This window comes from Dipodomys merriami, unplaced genomic scaffold, assembly GCF_024711535.1.
Source record: "Dipodomys merriami isolate MVZ:Mamm:240054 unplaced genomic scaffold, mDipMer1.0.p SCAF_106, whole genome shotgun sequence".
Lineage (NCBI taxonomy): Eukaryota > Metazoa > Chordata > Mammalia > Rodentia > Heteromyidae > Dipodomys > Dipodomys merriami.
In genome coordinates, this window is record NW_027202338.1 from 2,830,936 (window position 1) to 2,853,552 (window position 22,617).

General features: G+C 55.2%; 1 protein-coding gene across 2 annotated transcripts; it reads left to right on the top strand.

Annotated features, from left to right (window-relative positions):
* Positions 1 to 6,040: 6,040 nt before the first annotated feature.
* LOC138813820 (E3 ubiquitin-protein ligase CBL-C-like) lies at positions 6,041 to 21,999 on the top strand. 2 transcript variants are annotated; one of them, XM_070002306.1, is made up of 15 exons: positions 6,041 to 6,393; positions 7,421 to 7,567; positions 7,661 to 7,817; positions 8,104 to 8,225; positions 8,358 to 8,495; positions 9,826 to 9,913; positions 11,653 to 11,784; positions 12,269 to 12,412; positions 12,634 to 12,684; positions 13,760 to 13,891; positions 14,376 to 14,519; positions 14,742 to 14,792; positions 18,198 to 18,313; positions 18,424 to 18,503; positions 19,360 to 21,999. In XM_070002306.1, exons 1-14 carry the CDS (start codon positions 6,053 to 6,055, stop codon positions 18,431 to 18,433), a joined length of 1,773 nt encoding a protein of 590 aa, XP_069858407.1. In that variant the 5' UTR covers positions 6,041 to 6,052; the 3' UTR covers positions 18,434 to 18,503; positions 19,360 to 21,999. The 2 variants fall into 2 exon arrangements, with proteins under 2 accessions (XP_069858407.1, XP_069858398.1); XM_070002297.1 differs by lacking the exon at positions 19,360 to 21,999 and adding an exon at positions 18,601 to 18,660.
* Positions 22,000 to 22,617: the final 618 nt, after the last annotated feature.

Below are 22,617 nucleotides of genomic sequence, written 5' to 3' on the forward strand. Positions count from 1 at the left end.
TCCATGTGAAATCTGCCAAACTCATGGGTTGTTTTTTTTCCTTTTTGTTCCAGCTGGCCTCCAACTTTGATCCTCCTACTTCTGCCTCCCAGTTAGTTGAATAACAAACTTGTACTTTATTTTATTTTGGCCACACCTGGGCACTGTCCCTGAGCTCCTTTTGCTCAAGGCTAGCGCTCTACCACTTGAGCCACAGCGCCACTTCTGGCCTTTTCTGTTTATCTGGTACTGAGGAATCAAATCCAGGGCTTCATGCACACTAGGCAAGCACTCTACCACTAAGCTACATTCCCAGCCCTGTATTTTATTTTTTTAGTATAGCTAATCTAGAACCCATGATCCTCCCATCTCCTGTGTAAGCCACTATGATTGGCTTTTTTTTTTTTAATAGTATCTCACAGTGAGCACCAGTGGCTCACACTTGTAATAGTGGCTACTCAGGCCGGGCGCTGGTGGCTCACGCCTGTAATCCTAGCTACTCAGGAGGCTGAGATCTGAGGATTGCGGTTCAAAGCCAGCCGGGGCAGGAGAGACCGTGAGACTCCTATCTCCAATAAACCACCAGAAAACCGGAAGTGGCGCTGTAGCTCAAGTGGTAGAGCGCTCGCCTTGAGCTGAAGAGCTGAGGGTCAGCGCCCAGGCCCAGAGTTCAAGCCCCATGTCCGACCAAAAAAAAAAAAAATAGTGGCTACTCAGGAGTTGAGACCTGGAGTACCAAGGTTCAAAGCCAGCCCAGAAAGAAAATTTCACAAGACTCTATCTCTAATTACCCAGGAAAAGCCCAATTGGAAGTATAGCTCTAGTAGTCAAGCACCAGGTATAAACAAAATCAAGAGTGTGAAGCCCTGAATTCAAGTCCTGGTACAGGTATACAAAAAATGTTATGCCAACGTTACAATAGATTTTTTTTTTTTGTCAGTCATGGGGCCTGAACTCTGAGCCTGGGTGCTGCCCCTCAGCTCTTCAGCTCAAGGCTAGTACTCTACCACTTGAGCCACAACTCCACTTCCAGTTTTCTGACTGATTTATTGGAGATAAGAGTCTCACGGATGGGCTGGGAAGGTAGCTCAGTGGTAGAGCGCTTGCCTTGCATGCCTGAGGCCCTGGGTTTGATTCCTCAGCACCACATAAGCAAAAAGAAAAAAGCTGGAAGTGGCGCTGTGGCTCAAGTGGTAGAGTGCTAGCTTTGAGCTGAAGAGCTGAGGGACAGCACCCAGGCCCAGAGTTCAGGCCCAAGACCGGACCAAAAAAAAAAAAAAAAGAAGAAGAGTCTTACAGACTTTCCTGCCCAGGCTGGCTTTGAACTGTGGTCCTCAGATTTCAGCCTCCTGAGTAGCTAGGATTAAAGGCATGAGCCACTGGTGCCCAGCCCAATAGATGTTTTTAAGAACATGAGACCTGCCAGGCAACCAATGGCATATTACAGACTCTCAGGTAGTCCCAGCTGCCTCTGACAGCAAAGGAAACTGAGGCCTAGAGCAGAAAGAAACTGAACTTTGTATCTATAGGTCCTGGATTTCATGATTTCCCCATAACCAAACCAATCAAATTGATCACATCATGTCCCTCTGTCACCAAGCAGAGGGAGTGTCTAGCATCCTTTCTAGGATATTCCTGACACCAGAATCTAATCACAAGGAGATACAAGACAAATCCACATCAAGAGGTGTCAGTGGCTCACACCTATAAGCCTAGCTACTCGGGAGGCTGAGATTTGAGGATCGCAGTTCAAAACCAGCCTGGAAAGTCTGTGAGATGCTTATCTCCAATGAACCACCAGAAAACCAGAAGTGGCACTGGGGCTCTAGTGGTAGAGCGCTTGCTTGAGCTGAAGAGCCAAGGGACAGTGAGTGCTCAGGCCCAGAGTTCAAGCCCCACGACTGATCAAAAAAAAAAAGAGTCTGTAACCTCCAAAACTGTCAGGTTCATGATACACACACAAAGACAGATGTGATCCTCACTACTCAGAAGGCTGAGATCTGAGAGGATCCTGGTTTGAAGCCAGCGGGGGCAAAAAAAAAAAAAGTCCCTGGGACTCATCACCAGTGTATCACCAAAAAGCCAGAAGTGGAGCTGCGGCTCACGTGTAGAGAGCCAGCTTTGACAACACCCTGAGTTTAAGCATAAGTACTGGCACGCACACAAAAACAATAAAAAGCAATACACAACCTCAGGTTTGGTGTTCTTTGTTTTTAAGTCTAATTTTCAGTTTTGTGCTTGTAAGTTTCTAAGTCTGCACACATCGCTGGTCAGAACTGGGAGATGAATTTGCTCCCTGGACACAGCTGAATTGAGGTCTAGGGAATGTGGTCAAGGCCGGGGGGTGTGGCCAGAGTCTGAGGGCGTGGCCTTGCCTGGAGGCGTGGTCACAGTCTGGAGCCTCAAAGACTTAGCGCTCCAGGGCGGAGGAAAATCTGTGCTCCGCGCGCCCTCTTGTGATTAGCTCAAGGAGACTAACTTTTTAAGTGTCTGGTTTCCACTTTTCTTAAAAAACAGATTGAGATCGAATGCAAACACCACACGGTTTACTTAATGTGTACAACTCACCGCTTCATATGCTTCAAGAATTATGGAATCACACCAGAAACTGTGTGTGTGTGTGTGTGTGTGTGTGTGTGTGTGTGTGTGTGTGTGTGTGTGTGTGTGTGTGTGTGTGTGTGTGTGTGTGTGTGTGTGTGTGTGTGTGTCCCCGTCCTGGAACTTGAACTCAGGGCCTGGGCTCTGTCTCTGAGCTTTTTTCCTCAACGGCGGTGCGCTACCACTTGAATCACACACTTGCAGCTTTTTGGTGGCTCATTGATGATAAAAGTCTCAACAGAGTTTTCTGCCTGGGCAGGCTTCAAACCACGATCCTCAGATCTCAGCCTCCTGAGTAGTTAGGATGACAGGCGTGAGACCCAATGCCTGGCTTAACCTGGGGATTTTTTTGTTTATTTTTTTTCCAGTCCTGGGTTTGAACTCTGGGCCAGGGCAATGTCCCTGAGCTACTTTTGCTCAAGGCTAACACTCTACCACTTGAGTCACAGTGACACTTGTGGCTTTTTCTGTGTATGTGATATTGAGAAATCATGTATGCTAGGCAAGCACTCTACAGCTAAACCACCTCCCCAGCTCTGTTTTGTTTTTTGTTTTTGTTTTTTTAACTTTCTGCTTCAAGTGACAAAGCCTGAGGAGTCCTGTGTTTTAATGCAAACAGACTCAACACTCTGTGATACAAAATACAACTCACAGAAACATCAGTCCAGCAAGGACACCAAACCAAACAGTAGATTTTAGGCGTGTGAATTTATATTACATTTTGCTTCATATGTAAGCGAATCTTCCCACCATAATAGATGCTGAACACTGACACTTAATGCTCAGGTGATGAATGCTGCTTGTATCTTGGTTTCTCATACCAAACAGCCACAATGGCTAAGTTATCAATACTGTCTCAGTTTAAAAATGTGTGCCAGAGGCTGGTGGCTCACGCCTGTAATACTAGCTACTCAGGAGGCTGAGATCTGAGGATCACGGTTCAAAACCAACCCACCCAGGAAAGTCTGTGAGACTCTTATCTCCAATAAACCACTCAGAAAACCCAAAGTGGCGCTGTGGCTCAAGTGGCAGAGTGCTCGCCTTGAGCTGAAGAGCTGAGGGACAACGCCCAGGCCCAGAGTTCAAGACCCACAACTGACAAAAAAAAAAAAAAAAAAAAAAAAGCATGCCAGGGACCTAATGGAACAAAGATCTCCAATCCAGGCAGCTGCAAACAACAGACATTTATTGGCTGCAGTGCTGGAGGCTGGGGAACTCAAATCAAGCCCTCAGCTCTCTCCTAGCTCTCTCCCAACTCACCATCCTCCTGCCCTCAGCCTCCTGAATGCTGAGATTACAGATGTGCGTCACCATGCCCAACCCAAATGTTCATCTGTAAGGACACCCTTAGATATCAATCCTAATGAATCACATCCTCAAAGACCCTGTTTGCAAATATGGTTGTGGAAGTGGCAGGCGAGGCCCATTCCACTCATCCTCACACTTTATGACTCATGCTTCTACTATTCATCTCCACTGCTGACTTGAGGCCCTGTGGGAAGACCACAATTCATTCATTCCATCTTCCAGTGGGCAAACCTATTTCCTTCCTTCTCTCCATTTCCATCCAACAAAACTGAAATGAATATCCCCGTTATGTCTCTTTAGAGCAGCATTTTATGAACTTCCAAACATGACCCATTAGTGGGGTTTGAGGTCCATTTCGTGGGTTGCACACACGATTCTTTCATTAATGAAACTGGGCAAAAGATATGAATGTGCATACTTGTAGCCAAGATAATGGCTAGGATGTAAAATGTTTGTTTTAAATGTCTCTATCTGGGGAATGGGCATGGTAGCCCACACCTGTAATACCAGCATTTGAAACACTGACTCAGGAAAATTGAAAATTCAAGGCCAGCCTGTGATACCTACCAGATCATGTCTCAAATGAAAAAAAAAAAAAAAAGTTTATACTGGCACGGCACTGATGGCTAACTCCTACAAACCTAGTTTAGAAAACTGAGATCTGAGGATTGTGGTTCAAAACCAGCCCAGGCTGAAAAGGCTGTGAAACTCTTATTCCAATTTATCCCCAAAATAAGTAGTGGGCAGTGGAAGTGTAACTTGAATGGTAGGAAACAAAAACAGTTAAAGGACAACGCCTAGCTCCTGAGTTCAAGTGTCAGTATCGACGCAAAAATAAAGAATAAGAATAAAAACAAAACCAGTGAACAAATGCTCATAGAATCTGACACACAGGACCTCACCTAACAGCGCTTACTGGCACGAGCTCACATTTGTGATTGAGTCCCGGTGCTGTTCCAGGTACAAATGAGTGAATAAACTATTATTGTCTGATTTGCAGCTCTCCAGGTATGCGCATATATGTGCGCCTAGAAGGTCTCCTTGGGCGAGGCTAGAAGGGGGTGGGGCCGACAGGGGGCGGGGCCTGTGGTGGGCGGGGCCTTGATGGGCGGGGCTTCACGGGGCCCACGGCCCGGCGCGCAGCCTGGGTCTAGGTGGCTGTAACCGGTTGGGCCAGTTGGGGTGAAAGCCTCGCCCTGCCCAGCCCAGCCTCCTCTCCTCCTCCCCCCAAGTTTCCCACGTCACCCCTGTGGAGCCCAGGGGTCTGCTGCCTAGGAAATCTACGTATCCGGACTCCAGCCTGTCCCGGGCAGGGCTCCGCACACCTGTAATCCCAGCTATGCCGGCGGAGCCTCGGTTACGAGGCGCAGGATCGGGGTCTGAAGCCCGCCAGCGACAAAAACCGGAGACTTGGGGAAAGTTGTGGGGGTTTTGGGGGGGTTCTCTAAGGCTAGGGCATTGGACAAGTGGCAGAGCACCTGCCTAGCTGGTCAAGACCCTGAGTTCAAACTCTTAAAACACACACACACACAGAAACAAAAACCTCGAGCCTAATTTCCCGCTGGTCCCCCGCCATGGGGGTGCAGTGGGTCATTCTGTGCCCTGAGCCCCTTTTGGGGGAGCAAAGGGCTAGTACCCGCTCCCCAATAACCCCTGAGAAGGTCAGGAGCAAAGACCTCGGACCTCCAGGTGTGCGGAGTCCAAAACCACCCAGCCCGGGGGCGCCTTGAAGCCCCCAGGAAATCTCCTTTCCTGCCCCCCCCATTGGAAACCAGAGACCCCGCCCCACCTGCAGAGGAGCCCCGCGTCCCCAGCTCCAAGCCACGCCCTCTGGCCACAAGTCCCGCCTCCTACAGCAGGCTCCGCCCCAGAGTCCTCACCCATAGAGAATGTCTACCTACTACCGTGAGGTTCCCCCCCCCCCGCTGGAGGCCACGCCCACTCATGTGGCCCCGCCCGGCACGACCACGCCCATAGGTGGTGTCACGCCCATTCGTGGGAGGCTCCTCCCCCCAATAGAGGCCACGCCCGTTCGTATGACCACGCCCTCGCCCGCAGGCCCGCCCCTGCTCGGACACGCCCATCTGCATGCCTCGCCCTGCGCGGCCACGCCCCCACGGTGCCCGCGCCCTTCCCGGTCGTCCTGGGTCCCCGACACCTGGGGGCCATGGCCGCGGTGCCGCAGGGGTGGCATCGCGGGGAGCCCCGCGCGCTCGGCCGAGCCGTGCGGCTGCTGCAGCGTCTGGAAGAGCGATGCGGGGACCCCCGGCTGGGCTCGGGGCCCCCCTCGCTGCGGGACCTGCTGCCCCGCATCGCGCAGCTCCTCCGCGAGGTGGCCCGAGCCCGGCGGGGCGCGGCGGGAGGCGATCCCGAGGGCCCCGGGGGCGCCGGGCACTTCCTGGCCGTCTACCTGGCCAACCTGGAGGCCAAGGGCCGGCAGGTGGCGGCGCTGCTGTCCGCGCGGGCCGGGGCCGAAGACCGGCTCTTCCGGGAGGGCGCGCGGCCCAGGTGAGCGCGGGCGCCACGCGGCCTCCGCCCCGGGACCTCACGGCCTCCACCCCGGGCCCCCACAGCCTACGCCCCAGGCCCCCACAGCCTACGCCCCAGGCCCCCACGGCCTCGTCCCTGGGACCCCACAGCCCAGCCTCCTCCCTGGGATCCTCCACAGCCCAGCCTCCTCCCTAGGACCCAGGAAAACTGGGTCCTTGAAACCCTCAGTGTCTCCTTGCTCTTATTTCTGGGTCTCTTCACAATGGGGATCCAGATGCCCACTGTCCCTTAGATGCTGTGAATGTGGGGGGCACAGGCTTCCGGATGGAAAGGCAGCCCAGCCCTGGGCTCCCGTTGAACTCAGGTGTCAGGGACCAGCAGGGCCGACCGAGGACTTTGGACTCTGCCAGTCTGAAATGTGGGGGAGGGAAGGGCACCTAGAGTCCGGAAGCAGGTCTGCATCCCAGTCTGCAGGTCTTCAGGAGCCACGCCCCTTTCTAAACAGTGGCTGCTTAGAACACCTGAGCCCAGGTGACCCGCCTGCATGTCATTTTTTTGTTTTGTTTTGTTTTGTTTTGGTCGTGGGGCCTGAACTCTGGGCCTGGGCGCTGTCCCTCAGCTCTTCAGCTCAAGGCGAGTGCTCTACCACTTGAGCCATAGTGCCACTTCTAGTTTTCTAGTGGTTTATTGGAGATAAGAGTCTCACAGACTTTCTTGCCCAGGCTGACTTTGAACCAAGATCCTAAGATCTCAGCCTCCTGAGTAGCTAAGATGACAGACATGAGCCACTGGTGCCTGGCTTGTTTTTGAGACAAGGTCTTGCTGTGTAGTTCAGGCTAGCCTGGAACTCTAGATTCTCCTGCCTCTGCCTCCTGAGTGCCCGGATTACAGGCGTATATCACCGCACCTGGTTTTAGGAAAGGACTCTTACAATGCACTCATATATTACACAAGAGTCTGGGGGTTTAACCTTGTGGGGATTCCTAGACACAGATGTGACTGGGAGCCCCAGGGCCAGCTGGGTCCTCAGAGCTTATCTCTTCAGGCGGCAGCTGGCCAAGCTGGCCCTCATCTTCAGCCACATGCATGCAGAGCTGGGCACACTCTTCCCTGGGGGAAAATACCGCGGCCACCTCTACCAGCTGACCAAGGCCCCTGCACATACCTTCTGGAGGAGCTGCTGTGGAGCCCGGTGAGTGATCACCCCCTGTCCAGGGACTCCTGAAACAGAAGGCTTCTTCCTACAGGCCACCCATCCTCAGCCCCCTTCCCTTCCCCTACCCAGGTGCGTGGTGCCCTGGGCTGAGTTCCAGTCGCTACTGGACACCTGCCACCCTGTAGAGGCCGGGCCCACCGCCCAGGCCTTGCGCTCTACCATGGACCTCACGTGCAGCGGCCACGTGTCCATCTTTGAGTTCGACATCTTCACCAGGCTCTTCCAGGTCAGGGTCATGGGGCCTGGGGGGTCTGAGGAAGGAGGCTGAGGCCGGACTCTTGGGTCTGAGAGAGGAGGACTGGGGTCTGGATCTCTGGATCTGGGGGCAGAGGCTGGGCCTGGACCCTTGGGTCTGGGGAAAGCAGGGTCGTGGGTCTCTCCCTTGGAAGGATTACTGTGCCCAGCCAACCCCGCCACGGGTGTAGGCTAGAGCTGGAGGTTAGCCCCAGCGATGTGAGGGGCGTGGCTGCCTCCTTGCCCCGCCCCCTGTGACCCGGCCACGCCCCTCGCAGCCCTGGCCCACGCTGCTGAAGAACTGGCAACTCCTGGCCGTCAACCATCCGGGCTACATGGCCTTCCTCACGTACGACGAGGTCCAGGCGCGCTTGCAGTCCTGCAGGGACAAGCCGGGCAGGTAGGTGCATGGGGAGGGGGTGGCTGGGGGGTGCAGAGGAAGCGGGGGTGGGCGGCTGGAGGGAGCTGGCATTTCCCAGTCAGGACGGTGGAGACCACTCGGCATACCTTCACCCCTCTCTGGCCCCTCCAGCTACATCTTCAGGCCTAGCTGCACCCGCCTGGGACAGTGGGCCATCGGCTACGTGAGCTCGGGTGGCAGCATTCTACAGATCATCCCCTCCAACAAACCCCTGTCCCAGGTGCTCCTGGAGGGACAGAAGGACGGCCTGTGAGTCCCCATCCCCTCAGGTAGAAGGTGGTGGCAAAATCCACCTGGAAAGGTTCTGTCCAAATCAACAGGGGCCCAGGTTGGCCCCCCTGGCTGCAGTACCGCCGCCAGACAGCAGGTGGCAGTCAAGCATCTGGAGTGTCACCGAGCTCCATCCACAAGGGGCTGTGTGAGGTCAGGTGGACAGGTGGACAGGTGGACAGATAAACTGGATTATCAGTGCTCATCGAAGCCGTGTTCTCTGAAACCACATGGAGGGAAGGTATTAGATCCTGAGCTATTGTTCCTCTGGTCAAAACTTTTAGTTATCTTTAGTAGTTGTACAAAGGAGTTGCCATTCGACAAGGCAGTTTATGAGTACAATGCCCCTGTTTTGGTTTTTTGGGTTTGTTTTTGTTGTTGGTGGTGGTGGTGGTCGTGGGGCTTGAACTCTGGGCCTGGGTGCTGTCCTCAGCTTTTCAGCTCAAGGCGAGCGCTCTACCACTTGAACCACAGCACCACTTCCAGTTTTCTGAGTGATTAATTGGAGATAAGAGTCTCACAGACTTTCCTGCCCAGGCTGGCTTTGAACCCTGATCCTCAGTTCTCAGCCTCCTGAGTAGCTAGAATTACTGGTGTGAGCCAGTGGCACCCAGTGTACAATGCATCTTGAACAACATCATCCCTTTCAACATTCCTTCCCTTGCATTGAATGTAGAATATATATTGAATTTTGCCAGATACCAGTGGCTCACGCTTGTAATCTTAGCTACTCAAGAGACTGAGATCTGAGGATCAGGGTTCAAAGCCAGGCCAGGCAGGAAAGTCTAGGAATCTCTTATCTCCAATAAACTATTCAGAAATAGCTAGTAAGTGGCATTCTGCTCAAGTGGTAGAGTGCTAGTCTTTTTTTTTTTTTTTTTTGGGTCCGGTCTTGGGGCCTGAACTCTGGGCTTGGGCGCTGTCCCTCACCTCTTCAGCCCAAGGCTAGCGCTCTACCACTTGAGCCACAGCGCCACTTCCGGCTTTTTTCTTTTTGCTTATGTGGTGCTGAGGAATTGAACCCAGGGCCTCATGCATGCAAGGCAAGCGCTCTACCACTGAGCCACCTTCCCAGCCCCCCCCTTTTTGTTTCTTAATGCTGGTCCTGGGCTTGGCCTCAGGGCCTTGTGCTCTCCCTTAGCTTTGTCATTCAAGGCTGGCACTCTACCACTCAGCCACAGCTCTGCAGGTTGGGGATTTCCAGTGATTCTCATGGAGGGAGGGGGGGAGGAAGGGGGGGGATGGTCCTTGCTAGTCTGGAAGTAGGAGGTGCTAGGCGACCTTTGTGATGGGCTCTCTCCCTCCCCAGCTACCTGTACCCTGATGGGAAGAATCACAACCCAGACCTGACGGAGCTGTGCCGTGTAGAACCCCACGAGCGCATCCACGTGTCGGAGGTGAGCCCCTGACCATAGCCTCTGTCTAACACCTTGTTTCCAAGGCTGGGGTTCTGACCCCCCAGGCTTGGCCACTCTTGAGACTCATATCACCCACTGGAAACTTCCCACCGCCCCTACTGCTTCCTGGGAGTTCTCAGGAAACAAGCTGCAAGTAGAGAGGCCCAGTGTGGTGATGGATGCCTGTAATCCCAGCTATGCAGTGGGAGGAGGACATAGGAAGACCCCCAAGTCAGAGATCAGCCCAGGAAAAATGGATCTGAGACTATTTGAAAAGCCACTAAAAGCTAAAGGGCTGGAGGCGTGGATCTGGTGACAGTGCTTCTTCCCAGCAAGGGCAGGGCCCTGAGTTCAATCTCCACTACAAAAAACAAAAAGCCAGGCACTGGTGGCTTACACCAGCAATCTTAGCTGAGATCTGAGGGTCAAAGTTCCAAGCCAGCCCAGGCAGAAAAGTCTATGAGACTCTTAACCTCCAATTAGAAAAGAAGCCAGAGCCCAGCGCCGGTGGCTCCTGCCTGTTATCCTAGCCACTCAGGAGGCTGAGATCTAAGGATCATGGTTCAAAGCCAGCCTGGACAGGAAAGTTCATGAGACTCTTATCTCCAATGAACCACTCAGAAAAATGCAAGTGGCGCTGTAGCTCAAGTGGTAGAGCGCTCGCCTTGAGCTAAAGAGCTGAGGGACAGTGCCCAGGCCTTGAATTCAAGCCCCAGGACCGCCCCCCCCAAAAAAAAAAAATTCCTCTCTCTGTGCTACAATTTTTTCCCCCTGAGGCTGGCCTGGAACTTACCATCCCCCTGCCCTTAGCTTCTTGAATGCTGGAATTACAGGCATGCGCCACCCAATATTACTTTTTTTTTTTGTTTTTTGGCCAGTCCTGGGGCTTGAACTCTGGGCCTGGGCACTGTCCCTCAGCTCTTCAGCTCAAGGCTAGCACTCTACCACTTGAGCCACAGTGCCATTTCCGGCTTTTTCTGCTTATGTGGTGCTGAGGAATCATACCCAGGGCCTCATGCATGCAAGGCTAGCGCTCTACCACTTGAGCCACAGCGCCACTTCTGAGTTTTTGGTAGTTTATTGGAGATAAGAGTTTCATGGACGCCAGGCGCTGGTGGCTCACGCCTGTAATCCTAGCTACTCAGGAGGCTGAGATCTGAGGATCGCGGTTCAAAGCCAGCCTGGGCAGGAGAGACTGTGAGACTCCTATCTCCAATAAACCACCAGAAAACCGGAAGTGGCACTGTAGCTCAAGTGGTAGAGCGCTCGCCTTGAGCTGAAGAGCTGAGGGACAGCGCCCAGGCCCAGAGTTCAAGCCCCACGACCGACAAAAAAAAAAAAAAAGAGTTTCATGGACTTTCCTGCCCGAGCTGGCTTTGAACCTCAATCCTCAGATCTCAGCCTCCTGAATAGCTAGGATGACAGGTATGAGCCACCAGTGCCCGGCTTCCCAGCCCTCTTGTTCTTAGCATCAGTATGTCCCATGCTATATTTGGGATAGGCTCATGCTTAGAGTCTCTTGGCTGGGCATGGGGAATCCCAGGAACAGGGCACCTGTGTGTTCTCCTGGCTGAATCTCATGCTGAGGAGCTCAGAGAAGGAATCTCAGGCCAACAGGAAACCTACGAAGCAAGGCTTGAACTTGGGACTTGGGGAGGGGGGGCTTGGTTTGGGGGGTGACTTGGGACTGGCCCAGAGGCTTCATCCCATCCCTGCCCCCCTCTCCCCTCCCCTGCTAGGAGCAGCTGCGGCTCTACCTGGCCATGGACTCCACGTTCGAGCTTTGTAAGATCTGCGCGGAGAGAGACAAGGACGTGAGGCTGGAGCCGTGCGGCCATCTGCTCTGCAGCCGCTGCCTGACCACCTGGGAGGTGGGGGTCAGCCCCGATGGGGAAACTGAGACCCGGAGAGAGCAGACGCCTCCTCAGGACACTCAGGGGCCTGCCTGTCTGTGTCCCCAGCTCACCCCACTCTGCGAACCTCCACTTTTCCTTTCCCAGCTGTATAATTAGGACAGAGCGCTCTTTCCTTCCTTGCTGGGCCAGCTAGGGACAGCTGCATTCAGTCTCTGGGCCTTGACCCCTTCTAGGGAGCAAGACTCTGCTGGAGATGATCGTGGCACCCCCCCCCCAAAAGGCTGTTGTGAGGGTCTGAGCCTGCAAGTCCCCCCCTACACACACAAAGGCCTGGCTCTGGGGGACCCTGTGTCCCCTCCTGGCCCCAGGGCTCCATTCCCAGACCCCCACCAGCGTCTCCCTCCCAGCCTGTGACTCCCTCTATCCCCACCATGGGGGGGGGAGGTATTCCCCAGCCCTGGGGGTTGAGTGACGGTGCCCCCCCATCCACCTCCCCCAGCACACGGACAGCCACACCTGCCCCTTCTGCCGCGGGCAGATCAGAGGCCGAGAGGCTGTCAGCATCTGCCAGGCCCAGGGCGGGGCGCATGCGCGGACCAGTGCCCCAGATGGCCTTGGTGAGGAAGAGGAGGAGCTAGGACAGGTGAGAGCCAGGGAGGCACCCTAAGAAGAATTCTTGAGTCTGAGGGAGGAGGCTGGATGATAGAGGCCAGGATGTTTGCTACGTAGGACTCTGGTTCTGGAGCCTTTCCTATCTGAATCTCCCTCCCCCCCCCCCCCCATACCAGATTCTAGAACAGCCTCTAACTACAGGAAGTAGTTAGAACAGGGCTGATCTCAGCTCCTCCCTCCTGCCTCCTACAGGTATCTCCTCCCCCCCTGCCCCCCAGGAGGCCCAGGAGCTGGCTGGAGGTGGTAAGTGACCTGCAGGGCTGATGTGGGGTGGCTGGGGCCTCAGTTGGTCCCAGGCTTCCTGCTCTAGCCTGGCTCCTGAACGCTGGGATTACAGGCATACACTACCATGCCAGACAGCCAAGCACACAGGTGGCCCGGGCCCTATGTGGGTCTGGTTTATGGGTGGTTCTTATTTTTTTAGTGGCTAAAAAGCAGATTGGACAGCCAGGCCCTGGTGGGTGGCTCACGCCTGTCATCCTAGCCACTCAGGAGGCTGAGATCTGAGGATCATAGTTCAAACCCAGCCTGGGTAAGCAAGTCTGTGAGACTCTTGTCTCCAATGAAGTACCAAAAATATGGAAGTGGAGCTGTGGCTCAAGTGGGTAGAGCACCAGCCTTGAGCAAATAAAGCTCAGGCACAGTGCCCAGGCCCTGAGTTCAAGCCCCAGGAACAATGCACATGCAGACACACACACACACACACACACACACACACACACACACGTGCATGCACAGACCTGAGTCTTGCCAACATCGATAAAGGCAAAAATGTCCCATTTCCCAGGAAGAGAGCAGCTCAGAGAGGGGCCTGTACCAGCCAGAGCCACACAGCCTGAAAGAAGATAAGGCAGCCTTAGGGCATTTCAGAATATGGGGTTTGAACCTGATAGATAAGTGTTCTACAAACAGAGCCGCGCCTTCCCAACCCTTCTTTTCTTGTGTATGTGTGCTGGTCCTGGAACTTGAACTCAGGTCCTGGAACTTGAGCTCTTTTGCTCAAGGGGAACACTCTACCCCCTTTGAGTCACAGCTCCACTTCCAGTTTTCTGATGGTTTATTATGCTATATTTGGGATAGGCTCATGCTTAGAGTCTCTTGGCTGGGCATGGGGAATCCCAGGAACAGGGCACCTGTGTGTTCTCCTGGCTGAATCTCATGCTGAGGAGCTCAGAGAAGGAATCTCAGGCCAACAGGAAACCTACGAAGCAAGGCTTGAACTTGGGACTTGGGGAGGGGGGGCTTGGTTTGGGGGGTGACTTGGGACTGGCCCAGAGGCTTCATCCCATCCCTGCCCCCCTCTCCCCTCCCCTGCTAGGAGCAGCTGCGGCTCTACCTGGCCATGGACTCCACGTTCGAGCTTTGTAAGATCTGCGCGGAGAGAGACAAGGACGTGAGGCTGGAGCCGTGCGGCCATCTGCTCTGCAGCCGCTGCCTGACCACCTGGGAGGTGGGGGTCAGCCCCGATGGGGAAACTGAGACCCGGAGAGAGCAGACGCCTCCTCAGGACACTCAGGGGCCTGCCTGTCTGTGTCCCCAGCTCACCCCACTCTGCGAACCTCCACTTTTCCTTTCCCAGCTGTATAATTAGGACAGAGCGCTCTTTCCTTCCTTGCTGGGCCAGCTAGGGACAGCTGCATTCAGTCTCTGGGCCTTGACCCCTTCTAGGGAGCAAGACTCTGCTGGAGATGATCGTGGCACCCCCCCCCCAAAAGGCTGTTGTGAGGGTCTGAGCCTGCAAGTCCCCCCCTACACACACAAAGGCCTGGCTCTGGGGGACCCTGTGTCCCCTCCTGGCCCCAGGGCTCCATTCCCAGACCCCCACCAGCGTCTCCCTCCCAGCCTGTGACTCCCTCTATCCCCACCATGGGGGGGGGAGGTATTCCCCAGCCCTGGGGGTTGAGTGACGGTGCCCCCCCATCCACCTCCCCCAGCACACGGACAGCCACACCTGCCCCTTCTGCCGCGGGCAGATCAGAGGCCGAGAGGCTGTCAGCATCTGCCAGGCCCAGGGCGGGGCGCATGCGCGGACCAGTGCCCCAGATGGCCTTGGTGAGGAAGAGGAGGAGCTAGGACAGGTGAGAGCCAGGGAGGCACCCTAAGAAGAATTCTTGAGTCTGAGGGAGGAGGCTGGATGATAGAGGCCAGGATGTTTGCTACGTAGGACTCTGGTTCTGGAGCCTTTCCTATCTGAATCTCCCTCCCCCCCCCCCCCCCATACCAGATTCTAGAACAGCCTCTAACTACAGGAAGTAGTTAGAACAGGGCTGATCTCAGCTCCTCCCTCCTGCCTCCTACAGGTATCTCCTCCCCCCCTGCCCCCCAGGAGGCCCAGGAGCTGGCTGGAGGTGGTAAGTGACCTGCAGGGCTGATGTGGGGTGGCTGGGGCCTCAGTTGGTCCCAGGCTTCCTGCTCTAGCCTGGCTCCTGAACGCTGGGATTACAGGCATACACTACCATGCCAGACAGCCAAGCACACAGGTGGCCCGGGCCCTATGTGGGTCTGGTTTATGGGTGGTTCTTATTTTTTTAGTGGCTAAAAAGCAGATTGGACAGCCAGGCCCTGGTGGGTGGCTCACGCCTGTCATCCTAGCCACTCAGGAGGCTGAGATCTGAGGATCATAGTTCAAACCCAGCCTGGGTAAGCAAGTCTGTGAGACTCTTGTCTCCAATGAAGTACCAAAAATATGGAAGTGGAGCTGTGGCTCAAGTGGGTAGAGCACCAGCCTTGAGCAAATAAAGCTCAGGCACAGTGCCCAGGCCCTGAGTTCAAGCCCCAGGAACAATGCACATGCAGACACACACACACACACACACACACACACACACACACGTGCATGCACAGACCTGAGTCTTGCCAACATCGATAAAGGCAAAAATGTCCCATTTCCCAGGAAGAGAGCAGCTCAGAGAGGGGCCTGTACCAGCCAGAGCCACACAGCCTGAAAGAAGATAAGGCAGCCTTAGGGCATTTCAGAATATGGGGTTTGAACCTGATAGATAAGTGTTCTACAAACAGAGCCGCGCCTTCCCAACCCTTCTTTTCTTGTGTATGTGTGCTGGTCCTGGAACTTGAACTCAGGTCCTGGAACTTGAGCTCTTTTGCTCAAGGGGAACACTCTACCCCCTTTGAGTCACAGCTCCACTTCCAGTTTTCTGATGGTTTATTGGAGACAAGAGTCTCAGAGCCTTTCCTGCCCGGGCTGGCTTTGCAGCACGATCCTCAGATCTCAGCCTCCTGAGTAGCTAGGATGACAGGCGTGCGCCACCTGCGCCCAGCAACGCCCAGCTTTTTGTTTTTGTTTTGTGGGGTTTTTTTTTTCCTCCTCTTACTACTGCTTTGCAGAGGTGGGGATGGAACAATGGCCTTGTGTACCCCAGGCTCCCCTTTTCTCCTGGCCTGCCCGCTTGGGGAGAGGAGGGGGATCAGCCCTCCCTCCCTCCTAGCTGCGCACAAAAATCAATACAGCCAGGACGTGAGACAAACAGCTCAGGAAGTCCGGGAACGCAGCTCCACCAGTGGGAACAAGGGAGCCAGCAGGAAGGGGGGGGGGGAGAAAAGGGAGGGGGGGTGAACTGGCCCTGAGCTAAAAACAGCCCCGGATCGCAGCCAGAGGCAAATGGAAACATTAGAGACACTCAGCCACTCCCTGAGGACCAGGCCCGCGGCAAGGAGCCTGCCAGGCTGCCCAGCACCCGGCCTCTGCGCACACCTGCACCGGGCTTGTGCCCCCCACCCCCCCCCCGCCCGCCCAGCATGCCCTGCCAGATCTCCAAACCCGGGGTGACCCCAACTCCTGTCCATTCCTAAGTCATTCTTCAGAGCCTGCCCTGGGCATGGCACTGCCAGCCAGGGTGACCACTGAGCCACGCCCAGGCCCCTTTTCCCATGGCGTCTCCTTCCTGCCGTTTGTTTTGAGGGTGGGGGAAGTGGTACTGGGACTTGAATTCAGGGTCTAGGTGTGGTCCCTTAGTTTTTCTCCTCAAGACCCGTGCTCTACCATTTGAGCCACACCTCCGCATCTGGTTTGGGCCTGGTGAACTGGAGATAAGAATCTCCCAGAGGCCCAGGCGCAGGTAGCTCACGCCTGTCATCCTAGCTACTCAGGAGGCTGAGATCTGAGGATCGTGGTTTGAAGTCAGCCCGGGCAGGAAAGACTGTGCGATTCTTATCTCCAATAAACCACCAGAAAACCAGAAGTGGTGCTGTGGCTCAAGTGGTAGAGTGCTCGCCTTGAGCAAAAGAAACTCAGGGATAGTGCTCAGGCCCTGAGTTCAAGCCTCACAGCCGACCCAAAAAAGTCTCATGGACTTTCCTGCCCCAGATGGCTTTGAAGTATGATCCTTAATCTCTCAGCCTCCTGAGTAGCTGGAATTACAGGTGTGTGAGCCACCAGACACTTGTCATTTTTTTTTTAATGTGGGGGTAGCCTGGGATAGAGATCTTCCTATCTCGGCCTCTGGAGGTCTGGGATTACAGGCGTGCATCACCATGCCCGGCTTGCTCACTGTCGATCACAGAGGTCATCTCAAGCCTTCTGTCCAAAGCCTCTGCACTCCCTCTGTGCCCATTCCGTCTCCCACAGCCGCCCCCCCTCTCCCCGCCCCGTGTCCTGGTTACCCTGACTTTCCCCATCAGTCAGAAGGGACTGTGAACATTAGAGGCACTTCCTTGTTTCTGAGCTGATGGCTCAGAGCCAAGCTGTCGCGCGAGCGGTGCCCATCAGCTCGGCAGGATGGAAATTTTCTTCTGTCTTGGTCAAGCTAGGTTCCCAGAGTTTGGGTGGGAGTAAAGGAATGGATGGACAGACGGATAGCGGTGGACAGACAGAGGTTCAGTCAGAACATCTTCCTGCTCCAGGCAGAGAGTGGGGGGCGGGGAACAGCACTGACGGGGGACAGGACTCTGCCTTAAGCACTAGTTCCCAACCAGCAGCTCTCTGGGACATGTATTATTATTATTGTTGTTGTTATTTGTTATCTTCCTCCTGTTCCTTCTCTTTGTTCCTCCTCCTCCTCCTCTTCCTCCTCCTCCTCCTTTTCTTCTTCTCCTTCTTTTGTCGGTTGTGGGCTTGAACTCTGAGCCTGCGCTCTTCAGCTCAGGGCGAGTGCTCTACCACTTGAGCCACAGCGCCACTTCCAGTTTTCTAAGTTTACTGAAGACAAGAGTCTCACAGACTTTCTTGCCCAGGCTGGCTTTGAACTGAGATCCTCAGAACTCAGCCTCCTGAGTAGCTAGGATTACAGGCGTGAGCCTCCGGTGCCCGGCTCTTCCTCTTCTTTTTCTCCTCCTCTGAGCTTCTTTTGCTCAAGGCTAGCACTCTACCACTTGAGCCACAGCGCCACTTCCAGCGTTTTCTGTGTATGTGGTGCTGAGGAATCGAATCCAGGGCTTCATGCATGCTAGGCAAGCGCTCTACCACTGAGCCACCTTCCTGGCCCCAGCCTTCCTCAGTAGCTAGGATTGCAGGCGTGAGTCACTGGGTGCCTGCCTGCTGTCAGTACTTTTTGAATATGATCTCATCTCTCTGCCCCGGGCTCAGCCTGGAACTCCATCCCATCTGCACTTTCTGTGCAACGGAGATCTCAGTTGGAGCCTACCAGACTTGACCCGTTTGTTGTGATGGAAACTTTTGTTTCCAGGCTGGCCTCCCAATTGCGATCCTCCCAATCTCTGCCTCCTCAGTGGCGGGGATTACAGGTATGAGCTACCATGCCCAGCCTACCTGAGACATTTCTTTATCTTCTCCCTTCCAGGCCCCTCTGGTCCTACCCAAACTCCGGGCTCCTCTTCCCCTGCCTAGAATAAAAACCATGGCCTCAGCCCCGTGGGACGCCACCCCCCACCCCCAGGCCACGGAGGAGGCCACGGAGTAAGTGCATAGGGCTTCAGACTGTTCTGGGCCTCCAGGGAAAATCAAGTGGGGTGGGGCGGGGACACTGAGTCCCAGGAGATCCACAGCCCCCCCAATTCTCCTTGCAGAAGCTCCTGAGGGGAAGAGTCACCCCTCCAGCTGGGCCTGGAGGGGGCGGCAACCCCGCCATCCCGGGCCTGGAGACCAGGTGAGGCCACGCCCCGTCTTCCAACTTCCCTGGGTGGGTGGAGAGGATGCTGCTCTGGGCATCACACATTCTAACCAGCTGTCTTCTGTCCCCACAGGGCAGCCCGCCAGCCAGACACACACACAGTGGACCCCAGATTGGGGGCTGGGGGCCCGGGGGGGGGGGGGGGGGGGTAGGGGGAAAGCCAGGCCAGGTTGGTGAAACTGAAATAAATGCCAGCAACCACCAGGGGGCAGTTTTGCTGTGGGGAAAGATGGGGGTTCCCTCAGCCCCTCATATAACACGGCCAGCCTCCCTCTGCCCTGGCCTCACCCTCCCTCCCCTCCTTTCTTCTCCCCACAACCACATCCTCCACCAGACTGTTTTTGGTCGCTGCGGGGCTTGAACTCTGGGCCTGGGCGCTGTCCCTGCGCTCTTCAGCTCAAGGCGAGCGCTCTACCGCTTGAGCCACAGCGCCACTTCCGGTTTTCTGGTGGTTTATTGGAGATAAGAGTCTCCGGGACTTTCCTGCCCAGGTGGGCTTTGAACCGCGATCCTCAGATCTCAGCCTCCTGAGTAGCTAGGGTGACAGGCGTGAGCCACTGGTGCCCTTGTCACCAAGGGATTAAATGGGCCAACTCCTGAGGTCCTGCTGGGTGCCCAGCCCTGGGGACAGCATGGTGGTCACTGCCCCCTTCCTGCATGTCAGGAGTGACCCCACGTGGGGGACTGAGGGGGCCTCAGGAGCACACAGGGAGCAGAAGGTGGACCCACCCTGGGAAGTCCCAGAGGGCTTCTGGGAAGAGGCGGCGTCCAGGCCGAGCCGCAGAGGTGAGGGGACGGGCGGTGGCCCCCAGAGCGTGGCTTTCTGTTCCAGGCAACGCCGCACGCCGCCGCTGCCGCCTCGGGGACACAGAGGGACTTTGTTGGAAGGATTTGGGGTCAGTCAACAATGCCAGGAGTCAGTCAGAGAGCTGGGATTGGAAAAGCCAGCCAGGAGACTGGCCACTCGCCAACCAGGTCACCAACCACCGCTGCCCCACGGAACCGGCCCAGCGAGGCCTGGGGGCAGGGGAGGAGGGGCCAGCGATGACCACCGGCCTTGCCATCAGCCAGTCACCTTGTGCCAATGGGGTCCCCCGGGCAGGCGGGAGAGCTGGACCAGACAACGGTCCCAGGGGTCCCCCGTGTGGCTGCCACCCACTACCTTGGCTCCTAAAGCCACAGCACCCGGTCCCCAGGGAGGCACAGAGCTCTGTGGTGGCCCTGCAGCGCGGGCTGGCCTCAACTTACAATCCTCCTGCCTCAGCCTCCTGAGGACCAGGACTGCAGGTGTACACCAGGATTCCTGGCTGAGCCACACACACACACCCCCAACCCTTTGGCTTTCAGTTCCTTTTCTCAGATAGGGTCTCAGGCTTTGGCCTCCGACTGGCCTTGGACTGTAATCCTCCTCCTTCCTCTGCCTCCCACGTAGCTGGGATTACAGGTATGTGCCACAGCGCCTAGCTGACCCCCTTATCTGTGTGTGTGTGTGTCTGTCTGTCTGTCTGTCTGTCTTTCTGTGTCTCTTGGAGCACTAAGGTTTGAACTCAGCCACATACTCTTGCTTAAGCAGGTGCTCCACCATTTGAGCCACGTTCCAGTCATGTTTCAAGTAGGGTCTCACATTTTTGCCCCTGGGGCAGCCTCAGAGTGAGATCCTTCTGCCTCTCTGCCTCTTGTATGGCTAGGATGGCAAGCGTGAACTACGTACGAAATCCAGCTTGGTGGTTGAGGGGGGTGTCGCGCTCACTTTTCTGCGTGGGCTGGTCTCAAACTTCAAAACCCCCCATCTCTGCCTCCCATGTAGCTATAGGATTACAGGTGTGAGCCACTGCTCCCGGCTTTGGTGCAGAGAGAAAGTCAGGCTTTGATTCAGATAAGCACCAGGAAGGGGGTGGCAGGCTCCTCTGGAAGACAGGAGGTGCCCAGTGGCCAGGGCTGGAGGAGAGGAGCCACGCCCAGCTCCTCCTGCGGGATTCGCTCCTGCATTTGTCACAAGTCTGGCTCTGCTACCAACGCTGACATCACCTTGCCTCCCACAGAAGCAAGAAAGCAAACATCCGTCCTTTTTAGCTTAGAGAGGGAGCATCAGAGCCAGACACCCGTAACTCACTCCTGCCATCCTACCTATTCAGGAAGCTGAGATCTGAGGGACTGGGGTTCAAAGCCAAGCAAGCCCCGGGGAGGGAAGTGCTTGAGACTCATAACTCTGATTAACCAGCAAAAGGCAGGGCTGGAGGCATGGTTCAAGCAGTGGAGGCACCCACTGAGCAAAAGCACGAAGCCTTGAGTTCAGGCCAGAGCCCATACACATAAATGCAAGATGGCAGGATGCTGAAAACGTCTGGGCAAATACTACAGCCTTTCACGGAAGGGTAGCAAGGCGTTCCTCACCATGACTGCTGGCCAAGGAGGTGGCCACGTAAGGTCCCATGGCCTAGTGACTAGCTGTTGTGGTTGGAGTGTGTAGCGTTTGCCCCGTGGCGTTCACGCAATGACAAGATAGCCCCACATCACATGACCCCTTGTGAAGTGACAGGTGACTGTGTGATCAGCTCTAACCTGGGAGACAGCCCGGCCAGAATTAGAACACAATTCAGTTCACAAATATTTACTTGTCTTATGCCAAGCAAAGCCAGGCAGGGGCACTGCAAAGAAAAAAGCAAAAAAACAACAACAAAAAACAGAAAGGTAATATAAAACCGTAGCTCATGCCTGTAGTCCCAGCTACTCAGGAAGTTGAGATGTGAGGATCATGGTTCAAAGCCAATCCAGGCAGGAAAGTCTGTGAGACTCTGCTCTCCCATGAACTATCAAAAAGCTAGAAGTGGCTCTGTCTGTGGCTTAAGCAGTAGAGCACCAGCCTTGAGCACAAAAGATCAGAGAGAAGAGCCCAGGTCCTGAGTTCAAGTCCCAGCATAGGCACCAAAAAAGAAACAACAAAAGACAGCCAAGCCTCTTAGAAGGGCTAAGACAGGGCCATTCCAATGGGGACCACCCAGAGCATGCAGGATGGGGGCCGGGGCTAGGGCAGAGAGAACTTGAAAGAGCGAGCCCATCCATTTTGAAGGAGGGAATAAATATTGCTAATACCCAATTGCTGTCCTGTCCCACCAAGGAGAACAAAGTCGCTTTGGCAAGTCAGGCTACCTGTAATCCAAGCCTTCTCTGATACTATGGGAAGCTCCCTTCCAGCTGATCAGAGGCGTGACCAGTGACCCCCACCACTGACTACCACCAAGTACCACCCCTCCCATCTACCCCACACACACTCTGAGCTGGTTTGTACAAAGCCTTGAGCTTCCTGATCTGTGACACCCCCACCAACCCATTGCCTGACCTGTGAACCCTAACCACACGTGGCCTGGCTCCACCTCCTCTTTCCCTCTCCTTCCCAGGGGCCCTGGCTTCCACCCCCTCCTCCCCTCACCTGCCTTGGCCTGCCAAAGGAATGAAGGGGAGAGAAGGAAGGAGAAAGGAGGGGGTGACATTCCTGGGATTCCCTGAGCTGGGGGGGGGCAGAGATAGGGCCTTTCAAAGAGAGAGGGGGGAAAGGGAGAGAGAGAGCGTGCTTGGGAGAGGAGAGGGCACCCTGCACCCCCACCCATCATTCCAGAGTTCTATAGGCAGAACTGAAAATGGAAGACAATTCGAGATAAGAGAGTGAGTGAACTGGTTTCGTTCCAGGCCACTGAGGGTCGGATGTGAGGTGCAACCAGGGAGAAAGAAGCTGCTTGGGGTCAGAGGGGGGACAGTCACAGGAGGAGAGGCCTCTAACCTCACCTGAGGTCAGATGGTTCAAATCCACACTAAGCCAGGTGCTGGTGGCTCACACCTGTCATCCTAGCTATTCAGGAGGTGCCGTCAGAGCATCAAGGCTTGAAGCACAGTCCCTGAGACACTTATCGCCAATGACCCACCAAAAGTGGAAGCTGTGGCTCAAGTGGTAGAGCACCAGCCTTAAGCTCAGGACAGCATCCACACCCTGAGTTCAAACTGGCACACACACAAAATCCACAGCCACTGGTCACAGGGTAAGGGGGTTGGGGGGTCTTCTAAAGCCTCAGGTCCAAAAGGGAGTGGGGGGACA